Source organism: Macaca mulatta, chromosome 16 (genome assembly GCF_049350105.2).
Source record: "Macaca mulatta isolate MMU2019108-1 chromosome 16, T2T-MMU8v2.0, whole genome shotgun sequence".
NCBI lineage: Eukaryota > Metazoa > Chordata > Mammalia > Primates > Cercopithecidae > Macaca > Macaca mulatta.
In genome coordinates, this window is record NC_133421.1 from 2,020,212 (window position 1) to 2,034,759 (window position 14,548).

The 14,548-nt window shown below is 53.4% G+C and overlaps 1 protein-coding gene across 2 annotated transcripts; it reads left to right on the plus strand.

Moving 5' to 3' along the window:
- Nucleotides 1-683: 683 nt before the first annotated feature.
- LIAT1 (ligand of ATE1) lies at nt 684-5,926 on the plus strand. Of its 2 annotated transcripts, none has more exons than XM_077969730.1 (2): nt 684-1,182; nt 3,998-5,926. In XM_077969730.1, exons 1-2 carry the CDS (start codon nt 876-878, stop codon nt 5,509-5,511), a joined length of 1,821 nt encoding a protein of 606 aa, XP_077825856.1. In that variant the 5' UTR covers nt 684-875; the 3' UTR covers nt 5,512-5,926. The 2 variants fall into 2 exon arrangements, with proteins under 2 accessions (XP_077825856.1, XP_028692769.2); XM_028836936.2 differs by having other exon boundaries at nt 4,001-5,926.
- Nucleotides 5,927-14,548: the final 8,622 nt, after the last annotated feature.

Here is a 14,548-nt window from a genome sequence, read left to right on the forward strand (position 1 = left end):
GATTTAAAATCTCTGCCCACCCTCCCCTTCGTGCGGTCACCTGGTTTCCAACAGACAGAAGCACGCATGCGCGCGCCGCTGGGTGCCCAGGTCCCCGACAGAAGCACGCATGCGCACACCTCTGTGTGCCCGGGCTCAGCAGACAGAAGCACGCATGCGCACATCGCTGTGCCGGGCTCTCCAACAGATGGAAGCATGCATGCGCGCACCGCTGTGTGCCTAGTTCTCCAACAGAAGTACGCATGCGTGCACCTGTGTGCCTAGCGCTCCGACAGAAGCACGCATGCGCGCACCGCTGTGTGCCTAGTTCTCCAACAGAAGTACGCATGCGTGCACCTCTGTGTGCCTAGTTCTCCAACAGAAGTACGCATGCGTGCACCTGTGTGCCTAGCGCTCCGTCAGACGCACGCATGCGCGCACTGCTGTGTGCCTAGTTCGCCAACAGAAGTACGCATGCGCGCACCACTGTGTGCCTAGTTCTCCAACAGAAGTACGCATGCGTGCACCTCTGTGTGCCTAGCGCTCCGACAGAAGCACGCATGCGCGCACCGCTGTGTGCCTAGTTCTCCAACAGAAGTACGCATGCGTGCACCTCTGTGTGCCTAGCGCTCCGTCAGAAGCACGCATGCGCACACCGCTGTGTGTCAAGGGCCCCCGACAGAAGCACGTATGCGTGCACCTCTGTGTGCCTAGCGCTCCGTCAGAAGCACGCATGCGCACACCGCTGTGTGTCAAGGGCCCCGACAGAAGTACGCATTCGCACACCGCTGTGTGCTGAGGTCGCCAAAAGACAGAAGCACGCATGCGCACACCGCAGTCCGTGGGGCACCAGGCTGAAGCGTCCTGACTGCGCAGGCGCAGCGGGGGTGGTCGCCATGGAGACGCGTGGCCCTGGCCTGGCGGTCCCCGGGAAGAGCCGCCCACTAGTCGGCAGCGGGTCTCGGGCGCCCCCGGGGCGGGTTGGGTTGCAGCCCAGCGGGCGGATGGACCGCCGCGGTGGGGCAGGGGCATCGGGGTACGAGGACAACGACGGCGAGGAGGAGGAGCGGGAGGGCGGCGCCGCGGGCCCGCAGGGGTCTAGACTGCCCCCCATCCCAGGCGGCGCCTCCGAGCTGGCCAAACGGAAGGTGAAGAAGAAGAAAAAAAGGAAGAAGAAGACCAAGGGATCTGGCAAGGGGGACGGTAAGAGGAGCAGCTAGCGCGGCTGTGTCAGCTCCAGTTCTCTGGAGACTCTTCGGGGACCCCGATTTACCCGGAGACCCTTCAGACCGGAAACAGAAGCTCAGCGGTCCCGCACCGAGGTCCTCCTGCTCCCCACACATGCCGGTCAGCAGCGCAGCGATGCCCCCAGCCCCCCCACCATGGAGACCATCCGCCAACTTTGCGATCCCTTAGCCCCACACAGAGACCCCCACAGACATCCACCATTCCTAAGAGCCTTCCAGCCCCACACAAAGACACCCACTCAACTTGTTAATCCCTCAGCCAAAACTGGCAATCTTAAACTTCTGCACCTTCCCCACAGAGGCCCTCCCCACAATACACTTTCCCCACCCCAAACACACTGATGCCACTTGAAAGGCCCTCACTCTCATGCACAGGGAAGGGCAGGCTCTTGCCTCCCCTCCTCACACCCTCGTGCGTTAAGGCTGCCTGCCTCTGGATGTGCTGTAGACACCCGCACCCACAGACATGTATATAAAATGTCCTCACTGCATGGGCTCCCCCTCGCACCCACCAAGCGGGCAGCCTTGGACTGCACAAACCCCATCACGCCAGTCACTCTGACATCCTCCAATAATCCCTGACACCCTCCACCACTCTCCACTTCATAGCAATGTAACACCAACAGTGAAACTAAAGGGCGGGGCGCAGCGGCTCACACCTGTAATCCGAGCACTTTGGGAGGCCGAGGTGGGAGGATCACTTGAACCCAGGACTTCCAGGCTGCAGTGAGCTACGATCGCACCACTGCACCCCAGCCTGGGCAACAGAAAAGACCCTGTCTCTTTAAAAAATAAAAAAATAATTTTAAAAAACCCTAAAGCACAGATCCCTGTGATGCACACGCATTCATAGTCTACACACACAGACACAGGCTGTTAATGTGTTACACATTCACGTGTGTAGTCACACGCAGGCAGGAATTGCAGTCTGTCTCAGGGACACCTTCACAAACACACACACCCCACCTGCCATAAACCCCAGTCCCTACCTCTCACCAAGCTCTTCTTGTAGAACCCCTAGATTTCTTGACAAAGGGACTGAGCACCCATTTCGAGGAGAGAGAGCACAGCAGTGACAGAGAATGCAGGTGCCCGTGAGTGCTGTGAGGCCACTGTCGCCCATGTGGCCCACCTCAGTGGCTTTGGCTCTCAGGGAGAGGGCCCTAAGCTCCACTTCTGGGCCCTGGCCCTCTGTGGCAGAGCTGGCACCAAGGCAAGCAGGAGGCAGGAGTGGCAGCCTTGCCCATATTGGCCGTGCGGTGTGGGAAGGGAGCAATGGGAAGATTATAAGTCCTTCTCAGGTGGCATCGTAGTCCAAAGGCAAGAAATTCTGCAGTTCAGGTCAAGAAGCCCTGTGTGGCCGGGCACAGTGACTCGCACCTGTAATCCAGCAACTTGGAAATTCGAGACCAGCCTGGCCAACGTGGCGAAACCCCGTCTTTCATATATTTTATATGAAAATATAAAAATTAGCTGAGCGTGGTGGCAGGTGCCTAGAATTGCTTAAACCTGAGAGGTGGAGGTTGCAGCGAGCCGAGATTGTGCCACTGCACTCCAGCCTGGGTGGCCGAGTTAGACTCTGTCTCAAAAAAAAAAAAAAAGAAGAAGCCCTATGTGTATCTGCAAAAAGAAATTTGGCAGTTCACCGTCCTTTAGGCGTAGCTTTTCGCTGTAGAAATTACAGTGACACGTTCCTCATACCGTCAGCAGGGGGCACCAGACAGTGTTCAGGGCGTAGGAAGGGAGAGAAGTGTCAAAAGACGATTACTTTTCTTTTTTTTTTTTTTAGGGAAGGAGGTATTTCTCTCTCCCCTAAAATAAAAGGATGAGCTGACGAAAGAACCACAATTTGTAGCATTTTATGTGCATGTTAAATAATTCTGAAGTGCTGTTCATGTTAAAAAATCAGTACAGCCGGGCGCGGTGGCTCACGCCTGTAATCCCAGCACTTTGGGAGGCCCAGACGGGCGGATCACGAGGTCAGGAGATCGAGACCATCCTGGCTAACACGGTGAAACCCCGTCTCTACTAAAAATACAAAACAATTAGCTTGGTGAGGTGGCGGCGCCTGTAGTCCCAGCTACTCGGGAGGCTGAGGCAGGAGAATGGCGTAAACCCGGGAGGCGGAGCTTGCAGTGAGCCGAGATCAAGCCACTGCTCTCCAGCCTGGGAGACTGAGTGAGGCTCCGTCTCAAAAAAAAAAAAAAAAATTCAGTACAAGCCACGCAGCAGAAGTATTTCTGGCATAATATTGCTTTCATCAGTCAAATTTAGGAAGCTTTTCTGTTGTTTTCCGTTTCTTCCATCATAAAGTGTCTAGACTCGGGTAGAGTCACAGACTCCCAGACCTGGGAATGGCCATGGTGAGCACGTGGTGAGGGTGTGTGGGGGCAGCACGGCCCGGTGGAAAGAGCGGGGCCCTGGGGGCCTGGCCTGCACTCAGGTCCCAGCTCTGTCACTTGCTCCTGACATTGGCAAGTCCCTGAAACTTTTTGAGCTTCGATTTCCTCCCCCGAAAAACAGGGCCTATGGCCTTTACCCAGAGGGCCTGGCTTAGACCATGCGCTCAATGAATGGTTCCTCCTGCCCCAAAATGGTTCCAGCAAAATCACACAGGCAGTGGGTGGGCACGAGGCTGGTGGACTTGGCAGCCTGAGCCCTGGATATGGAAGGGCCCCCATCCTCCTCTTCCATCTTGGGTGATTTTGGCACCATCCCCAGCAGGCCAAGGGCAGACATTGCCACAAACACTAACCTGCTCATCTACTCAGCAGATAAACATCAGAGCCAGAGCGTGAAGAGCCAGCTGCTTTCTTCCTCCTCTCATGACATCTTAAGTCCTGGCAAAGACCGTGGCCCGAAACCGGAGCACAGACAGAACAAAGTGGAGAACAAGCACCTCCCTTCGGACTCCTCCACCGTCAGCCTCCCCGACTTTGCCGAAATAGCCGAGAAACTTGCGAACCAGATCAACGAAAGTCTGCGTTGGGATGGAATTCTTGCTGACCCAGAGGCAGAGAAGGAAAGGATTCGCATCTATAAACTGAACCGGAGAAAGCGGTACCGGTGCTTGGCCCTCAAGGGCTTCCACACCGACCCCGATGTCCTCAAGGGCTTCCAGTCCAACCCCGATGCCCTCAAGAGCTTCCACACCAACCCCGATGTCCTCAAGGGCTTCCAGTCCAACCCCGATGCCCTCAAGAGCTTCCACACCGACCCCGATGCCCTCAAGGGCTTCCAGTCCAACCCCAATGCCCTCAAGAGCTTCCACACTGACCCTGATGCTCTCAAGGGCTTCCACACCGACCCCGATGTCCTCAAGGGCTTCCAGTCCAACCCCAATGCCCTCAAGAGCTTCCACACTGACTCTGATGCTCTCAAGAGCTTCCACACCGACCCCGATGCCCTCGAGGGCTTCCAGTCCAACCCCAATGCCCTCAAGAGCTTCCACACTGACCCCGATGCCCTCAAGGGCTTCCACACCGACCCCGATGTCCTCAAGGGCTTCCAGTCCAACCCCGATGCCCTCAAGAGCTTCCACACCGACCCCGATGCCCTCAAGGGCTTCCAGTCCAACCCCGATGCCCTCAAGGGCTTCCACATTGACCCCGATGTCCTCAAGGGCTTCCAGTCCATCCCCGATGTCCTCAAGGGCTTCAACACTGACCCCGATGCCCTCAAGAGCTTCCAGTCCAACCCCGATGCCCTCAAGAGCTTCCACTCCAACCCGGACACCCTCAAGGGCTTCCACACTGACCCCGATGCCCTCAAGGGCTTCCACACTGACCCCGATGCCCTCAAGGGCTTCCACACTGACCCCGACGCCTTCAAGGGCTTCCACACTGACCCCGACGCCCTCAAGGGCTTCCACACTGACCCCGATGCCCTCAAGGGCTTCCACACTGACCCCGACGCCTTCAAGGGCTTCCACACTGACCCCGACGCCCTCAAGGGCTTCCACACTGACCCCGATGCCTTCAAGGGCTTCCACACTGACCCCAACACCTTCAAGGGCTTCCACACTGACCCTGACGCCCTCAAGGGCTTCCACACTGACCCCGACGCCCTCAAGGGCTTCCACACTGACCCCGATGCCCTCAAGGGCTTCCAGTCCGACCCCGATGCCGAGGAGACCCCTGAGAACTTACTGTACCTCTCAGACAAAGACGGCAGCTCCAGCTGCAGGCAGCCCACACTGAAAGCCGAGCACCCCAATCTCTACTTTGAAGGAAACCTTACCCCAAAGCTTCTACGCTCTGATTTAGCGCCTACTCTGCTGGAGTAAAACTCCACCCACAATGCGACAAACTTTTAATTTCTCTGTACCACAAGTTTATGTGTTAAAAACAGTCATCATAAAAGGAAATGAGACCAGTACACGCACGAGGCCAACTCTCCCATCACCAAGATGCCCTCGGCTGCCCAGGAAAGCCACAGTTCCCCGAGAACATAATTTAGTGAACAGAATTCTTTTCAGAATTTCCTTTTTCTTAAATAAGCATCTCTGTTATTTCTCATCACAGCTAGATGTCTATAATCTGCCCCAAAAAGAAAAGAAAGTGTGTCGATTATTTACATCTTAAAGTCTCCATCTCATGGTGAAACTCCTCACACAGTACCTGCTTCTGTCGGCCCACGGACAATGCCCTGAACCTCTTGGAGCCTTTTTCTGTTTTAATTAAATGCATGTCCTGCCTTTATACGGCCTCAGAATAAGTGGGTTCCAGAACTTCATCCCTGGGAAGTTACTACAGAAATCCCAAAAGGAATATCACTGCTTTTATAAACATGGTCCTCTCCTAATCCCCCGTTAGAAAAAGCCTCGCTCCACTGCGTCTCCTGAGTACACATTCCCCCCTGCCACAAACAGCCAGTGAGGGCCACGCGCTGCCGCAGTTCGTGCCCTCCCAGAAGCAGCCCCTGAGACGAGGATTCAAACGCAACTAGTCTGGGAGGTGAAGAGAGGATGAGTAGAGGGTGATACAGAGAAGGGAAGGTGGCCAATCCGGGAACTTTTCTTTTTAGACAGGATCCAGCTCTGCTGGCCGGGCTGGAGTGCAGTGGTGTGGTCACAGCTCTGACTGCACTCCGCCTCCTGGGCTCACGGGATCCTCCCACCTCAGCCCCCTGAGTAGCAGGGACTATAGGCAAGTACCACCACGCCTGGCTAATTTTTAAAATGTTTGTAGAGATTGGGGTGGGGTGGGTGGATCTCACTCTGTTTCCCAGGCTGGTCTCGAACTCCTGGCCTCAAGCAATCCTACCACCTTGGCCTTCCAAAACACTGGGATTACAGGCATAAGCCACCGTGTCTGGCCCCCCTTCCAGGGCGTATGAGGCCAGTTTTCATCCTGGGCAACTGGAGCTTAATTCCACAGGGAAACCCACTTCTAGAATTATCCCACCTAAGGGTGAGGAAGCTGGGGAATTTATACTCCCCGAAGGCAGTGGCTGGGGGCTAGTCCTGCGTGTGTGTGTGTGTGTGTGTGTGTGTGTGTGTGTGTGTGTGTGTGTCCTGGCATTTCTAGCTGAAAAAGCCCAAAGGAAAAGGGGGGTCTCTAGGGAAGCCTCAGCTACCTTAGTAACACCGTGGGTCTGAGAGGGACAGCATGGAGGGCTGAGAGGACATCCCTGACCTTCAAGAGTTTACAGTGTTTTGGGGTAGACAAGAAATGAGTGTACACAGGAGAAGTTAAAAAGCCAATACAGACGTCACAGAATGCGCGTTTGACAGTTAAGTAGAAATGCCTGGGTGTGGTGGCGCAGGCCTGTAATCCCAACACTGGGAGGCCGGGGCAGGTGGATCATCTGAAGTCGGGCGTTCGAGACCAGCCTGGCTAATACGGTGAAACCCTGTCTCTGCTAAAAGTACAAAATTAGCCGGACGTGGTTGCAGGTGTCTGTAGTTCCAGCTACTCAGGACGCCAAGGCAGGAGAATCGCTTGAACCCCGGAGGCAGAGGTGGCAGTGAGCCAAGATGGTACCACTGCACTCCACCCTGGGCAACAGAGCAAGACTCTGTCTCAAAAAAAAAAAAAAAAAAGTTAAGTGGAAGTGGGCATCATGGTCCCTGCTAGCCCTGGGCCGGCAGAGCAGCCCTCTTCTCACCCTTCCTTAAAAGGCCAGTTAGTTTCCACATTTGCCCTCACTCCGTGTTAGAATATACTGCAGAGACGTTTGGGAGAGTCCTGTCCTGCCATGGAGAATGCTTAGCAGACAGGAATGGCCCTCCCTGTGCTGAGGCCAGGCCCATCCTCTCTGCTGTCCATGGAGAGGAAGGGGCAGGAAATACTCCAGTGCCAGCCACAGGACCTCACTTGTGTCCAGGGTATAAAAGCAAAGGCAAAGAAAGAACAGGGGGCAGCCACGGGGCTGGCATCTCGTGTGCCCTCCAGGTCCACCACAGTGGCTGGGGCCTGGGGCATGGAGGAGTGTGGGGGTGCACTGGGCTGAGACGGTCGCTTAGCAGTGCCTTCCGTGGCGGTGGGAGGCAGGGGTGGGGAACATGGTCATCTCCCAACCATGAGGTAACATTCTAGGAAAGTAGCTAAGATGGTGAGCTTTGACATCAGAGCTGCATCAATCTCTTTCCCAGCACATGTAGCGTTGTGTCCCCTGGCGGATTGCTTCACCGCTCTGAGCCTTAGTGTTCTCATCTGAAGACCAGACTGCAAATTCCTACCTTAGTGCTGTGAGAATCAAGTGCAATGAAGCACCGAGATGGGGCCTGGCACCCGGGAAGCAAACCACTGTAAGAGTTTTAATCATTGGTATTTCAGGTTGGTGTGGCCACGTGTCTGCTAGACAGACTCCCGAGTGACGGTGTAGACCTTACCTCCCAGAAGCGTGAGCTTCACAAAAGAAATCTGGCTTCAGTGACTGGCCAAGAGACAGAATTCACACACCGCAGAGCAATGACGGGGCCGGAGCAGGAGCGAGTGGAGCAGGAAGGAAGCCAGGGCCCGGAAGGCTGGAGCTTAACGTAGATTGATAGAAAGCAGGTGGGGTGAAGGCTCCTGAAGCACACAAGTGGCTTCAACTCAGAACACCTTGGGTTCGAAGTTTTAATCTTTCTCATACCCAGGCATAGCAGTGAGGACTCCTTCAGGGCAAGAAACAAACCACAGTGAAAACCGCCTTACGGACCAAGAGGAATGGTTGACTTTTTTTTTGTTTTTGAGACAGAGTTTCGCTCTTGTCGCCCAGGCTGCAGTGCAGTAGCACCATCTCGACTCATCACCACCTCTGCCTCCCGGGTTCAAGTGATTCTCCTGCCTCAGCCTCCCGAGTAGCTGGGATTACAGGCATGCGCCACCACACCCGGCTAATTTTTGTATTTTTAGTAGAGACACGGTTTCACCATGTTAGCCAGGCTGGTCTCGAACTCCTGACCTCAGGTGATCCGCCCACCTCGGCCTCCCAAAGTGCTGGGATTACAGGCATGAACCACCGCGTCTGGCAGGAATGGTCGACTTTTAAAGCCAACAGTCCAGGGTTGCCTGTGGCTTCAGTCATGGCCGGATCCAGGAGGTCACGCTGTGTCATCAAAATGTCCTTCTATCTCCGTATTTCGCCTCTGCCTCCTCCAAATCAGCTTTATGTTCAGGCAGGTTCTCACCACAGGATGGCAAAGCCACTGACATCCTTACAGTTTTGTAAGGAAAAGAGAGTTACTCCTCTGTCCCTATCCAGTGTCTGTATCAATCCCAAGAAGGTCCCTGGCCTGGCAGGGGTCATATGTCCATCACTGGACTCATCCCAGCAGCCAGGCGAATGCAGTGTTTGATGGCTACAGAGACCTAGAACGTGGAGCGGGGCAGGGCAGCCCAGCAGGACGCATGAGCTAAACAGATTGTTACAGAATCTATCCAGAATCTGGCCGGGCGCAGTGGCTCACACCTGTAATCCCAGCACTTTGGGAGGCTGAGGCAGGAGGATCCCTTAAGGTCAGGAGTTTGAAACCATCCTGGCCAACGTGGTGAAACCCCGTCTCTACTGAAGAAACAAAAATTAACCAGTGTGGTAGCACTCACCTGTAGTCCCAGCTATTTGGGAGGCTAAGGTGGGAGAATTGCTTGAACCCAGGAGCTGGAGGCTGCAGTGAGCTAAGATCACGCCATTGCACTCCAGCCTGGGCAACAAGGCGAGATTCTATTTCAAAAAAAAAAGAAAAGAAAAAATGTATCCAGAATGTCTCTGTCTGTCTCTCCTCTGTCTGAGACACGGTCTGTTCTGTCACACAGGCTGCAGTGCAGTGGCACAATCTGGGTCACCGCAACCTCCACCTCCTAAGCTCAAGTGATCCTCCCCTCTCACCCTCCTGAGTAGCTGGGACTACAGGCGCACACCACTATCCCTGGCTAATTTTTGTATTTTTTGGTAGAGATGGGATTTTGCCATGTTTCCCAGGCTAGTCTCAAACTCCTGAGTTCAAGCGATCGGCCCGCCTCAGCCTTCCAAAGTGCTGGGATTACAGGCGTGAGCCACTGTGCCCGGCCAATCCAGAGTCTGCACAGAATACAGTGATTCCCTGAAGAGACAAGTAGAACAGATTCGTCCATTGCCTTCCAAATGAAGAATGATTCTTTCTAATTTTCACTTTTTAGATTTTTTATAACCCACCCAATGACCTGTCAAGAATGATTCACTTTTATTTATTTTTGTTTTTTCATACCCCATCCAGTGACCTAGCAAGAATGATTCATTTTTGGTGAGGTGTGGCAGCTCATGCCTGCAATCCCAGTACTTTGGGAGGCCAAGGTAGGTGGATTGCTCAAGTCCAGGAGTTAAGAGACCAGCTTGGGTAACATAGCAAAGCCCCATCTCTACAAACATTAGCAGGGCATGGTGGTACATGCCTACAGTCCCAGCTACTTGGAAGCCTGAGGTAGAAGGATCACTCGAGCCTGGGAGGCGGAGGCTGCAGTGAGCCGAGATCATGCCATACAATCAGCCTGGGTGACAGAGTAAGACCCTGTCTCAAAAAAAAAAAAAAAAATATATATATATATATATATATATATTTTTTTTTTTTTTTTTAAAGCCTCTGATCAAGGGTCATGGGAGTGGCCTACATGGCATGAGTCCATCTCAGTTGACCTGGATTGACTACATACTTATCTCCAACACTACAGACCCTTGGCCATTGCTATGGAATCTTATAAAGACAAACACTAAGGACCCTTGGCCATTGCTACGGAATCTTATAAAGACAAACAGCACTCTGCCATCACAGGTCCGTGAGTTGTTTCGGAGCAGAGTGTGCCAGCCCATCAGCACTGTTCAGTGCTAACATCTGGGGTTATGATTTGCACCTGGTTTTGGTGGCACCTGAGTTTCCACCTTTCAAGCTAGTCACATGGCTAGAATGTGCCCACATGACCAGCTCAGAATAGGAGACCCCAGCACGAGAAGACTCTGGGTTTCCTGGCACCGAGATGCTTCGTGCACACACAGGCAGTGGTGAGACTCAGGAACAAGACGCTCCGGTGCAAGCCTCGTGGACATCCACCGCGGACCACACAGGAAGACAGGCTCAGGGATGTGGCCGCCTTTGTGCGGCTGGCGTGATCAGTGGCCCCCAAGGATCTCTGTCTCCTGGTATTCATGCTGGTCTCTTGAATGTGGGTTGAACCTATCGGCTCTTTCTAGTGAACAGAATATGGCAAAAGTGATGGAATATCACTTCCAAGAGGAAGTTACAAAAAGAGATTGTGTTCAGGAGGAGGACGAGGAGCAATGGGTAGGTAAAGCCCAGGATTTTTAGGGCGACGAGACTATTCCGTATGATGCCAAGATGGGAGTTAAATGTCGTCACACCATTGTCCAGACCCTTAAAATATACACCAAGAGTGAACCCTCATGTAAACTACGGACTTGAGTTCATCGTAAGGTACCAAGGCCCCGTGTGGTCGCCCATGCCTGTAATCCCAACACTTCAGGAGGCTGAGGCATGAGAACCACTTGAGTCCAGGAGTTCAAGACCAGCCTGGGCAACATAGTGAAACCCTGTCTCTACAAAAAATAAAAAAAATTAGCTGTGCATGCCGGCGTGTGCCTGGAGTCCCAATTACTTGGAAGGCTGAGGTGGGAGGACCATCAGCCTGTAGGTTGAGGCTGCAGTGAGCCGTGATCCCGCCACTGCACTCCAGCCTGGGTGGTAGAGTGAAACTCTGTCTCAAAAATACAAAAATAAAGTCTATTTATTAGCAAGAGACAGAAAGAAAGAGAGAGAGAGAGAGAGAGAGGGAATGGGGGAGGCCCTGGTTTCCATGTGACACACTTTTTACTTTTTTTCTTTTTTCTTTTTTTTCGAGACATAGTCTCGCCCTGTTGCCCAGACTGGAGCTCAGTGGCGTGGCCACAGCTCACTGTAGCCTCAACCACCCCAGGCTCAGGTGATCCTCCCAACTCAGCCTCCTGAATAGCTGGAAGCACAGACACACACCACCACACCTGGCTAAGTTTTGTATTTCTTGTAGAGACACAGTCTCACCACGCTGCCCAAGCTGGTCTCAAACTCCTGGGCTCAGGCGATCCTCCTGCCTCAGCCTCCCAAAGTGCTGGGATTACAGGCGTGAGCCACCGTGCCTGGCCTGACACACTCAACCTCTTCCCTTCTCTCCGGGAACTTGCTCTGGGGAAAGCCAGCTGCGGTGTCGTGGGCCCTCCTGGGAAGAAATGGTGTCTCCCTCCACCAGCGTGGTGGACCTGAGGCCTGCCAGCAGCCACGTGAGTTCACTTGGAAGCAGGTGGAGTCCAGTCGAGCCTCGAGGTGCCTCCCTCTGTGAGAGACCCCACCTTTAATTGTAGCTATAATATCTTATGGCATTTTATAGTTTATAGCTTCTTCTATCTCATTCGCTCCCTTTGCAGTAGAAATTATTTCCATTTTACAACTTAGGCTTAGAGAGGGGTGACTGCTAGAATTACACAATTCCTAAGAGAATTGCTCTGAGGTCTCCAATTGTCTTTTAGGAGATATGTATCAAGCAACTGCTAAATACGCAGTTCTCTGTGTTGCTGCCAGAATGATACTAACAGTCCCTGTTTATGTGGCACCTCCTCTGCCCAGGCACGGTGTTGGCCATCGAACTACATGACTTTATTTCAGCTCCACGACGTTTGAGGTGCAAGATGCTATAATTCCCATCACGCCCAAGGAAATGGGCACAGACTGGGAAAGTGACTCGCCCAGGGTCACACCAGGATTTAGAGGAGAAGCTGGGATGTCACACCCGGGCTGGCTGGCTCCAAAGATCCTGCTCTTAATTACTGCCCTGCAGTATCTAAGACCTCAGCAGGTGGGAGCCAAGCCACACCCCCACAGGGGTCAACAGCAATGGGAGGAGATAGACCAAGGCAGCAATGGGAGGAAGTAGTCCAGTGGGGCTTGTCAGTGGGGTCAGTGGAATGGAAGAAGAGGTGCTGGAAGAAAGGTTCCTGGGAATTGTGACCAGAAGGGGAGGAGGGGTCTGGGAGGCAGAAACTTCCACCAACCCGGGCTCCCGAGGGCCCCCATTGTCTCAGACCTCCTGGCCACACTATGTGGTTTTCCATGGTCGAAGCTGGCCTCTGACACCACTGACATTCCCTCTGACCGTCACTGGACAGGCTTGTACGTCATTCCACCATCCCACAGCTGTACTTCCAGGCTGTGCTCGGCAGCCTCTGCCTGCAGCTCCTGCCCACGCCTTACCGCTGAGGACGGGAGCCTAAGACTGCACTGCACAAAATGTGGTCCTGGGACCAGAAGAACCAACAGGACAGCGGCTTATTAGAAACTCTCTTGTTAGTGGGGCACGGCGGCTCATGCCTGTAGTCCCAGCACATTGGAAGGCTGAAGTGGGAGGATCACTTGAGGCCGTGAGTTAGAGAGCAGCATGGGCAACACAGCCAGAACCCACCTCTACAAAAAGAAAAAAAAAAACAATTAGTTGGCCCTCCCAGCTCCTCAGGAGGCTGAGGCAGGAGGATCAACTGAGCCCAGGAGCTCCAGGTTACAGCAAGCTATGGTTACACCACTGCACTCCAGCCCGGGTGACAGAGCGAGACCCTGTTTCTAAAATTTAATAAACTTTTCTTTGTGTTTTGTTTTGAGACGAGCTTCTCTCTGTCACCCAGGCTGGAGTGCAGTGGCGCAATCTTGGCTCACTGCAACCTCCACCTCCTGGGTTCAAGTGATTCTCGTGCCTCAGCCTCCCAAATAGCTGGGATTACAAGTGAACGCCGCCACGCCCTGCTAATTTTTGTATTTTCAGTAGAGATGGGGTTTCACCATGTTGGCCAGGCGGGTCTTGAACTCCTGACCTCAGGTGATCCACTCACCTCAGCCTCCCAAAGGGCTGGGATGGCAGGCGTGAGCCATCATGCCCAGACAATAAATATTTTTTTAAAAGCAGCCGCGTGCAGTGGCTTACACCCGTAATCCCAGCACGTTGGGCAGCCGAGGTGGGAGGATCCCTTGAGTCCAGGGGCTCAAGACCAGCCTGGGCATCATGGTGAGATCCTGCCTCTAAAAAAAATAAAATTAGCCAGGTGTGGTGGCGTTTGCCTATAGGCTTAGCTACATGGGAGGCTGAAGTGGGAGGATAGCTTGAACCTGGGAAGTTGAGGCTACAGTGAGCCAAGATCACGCCACTGCACTCCCACCTGGGCAACAGAGCAAGACTCTCTCAAGAAAATAAATAAAATTAACAAAATGTTTTCAAAAGAAACTCCCTTGTTAGTGGATTCTCAAGTCCCCGCTGCAAATCAGACCTACTGTATCAGAACCCATAGTTTTTTTTTTGTTGTTGTTTGTTTTTTTTTTTTTTTTTGAGACGGAGTCTCACGCTGTTGCCCAGGCTGGAGTGCAGTGGCGCGATCTCGGCTCACTGCAAGCTCCGCCTCCTGGGTTCACGCCATTCTCCTGCCTCAGCCTCCTGAGTAGCTAGGACTACAGGCGCCCGCCACCGCGCCCGGCTAATTTTTTGTATTTTTAGTACAGACGGGGTTTCACTGTGGTCTCGATCTCCTGACCTTGTGATCCGCCCGCCTCGGCCTCCCAAAGTGCTGGGATTACAGGCTTGAGCCACCGCGCCCGGCCCAGAACCCATAGTTTAACCAAGTCCCCAGATGATTCTAGGCTCACTCACTGCGAGAGGCTCTGGTTATTGGGACACAATTCCCCATACGGAATTCTCACTCTGCTTACGTTTCTCCACGTCCCCACTGACTACCTTTGATTCAGACCCTCTTTCATAGGATGAATAGCCTTGGAAGATAGAGATCGTGTCTCCCTCCAGAGCAAAGGGCTGATTAGCTTCAATGATTACAGAAGA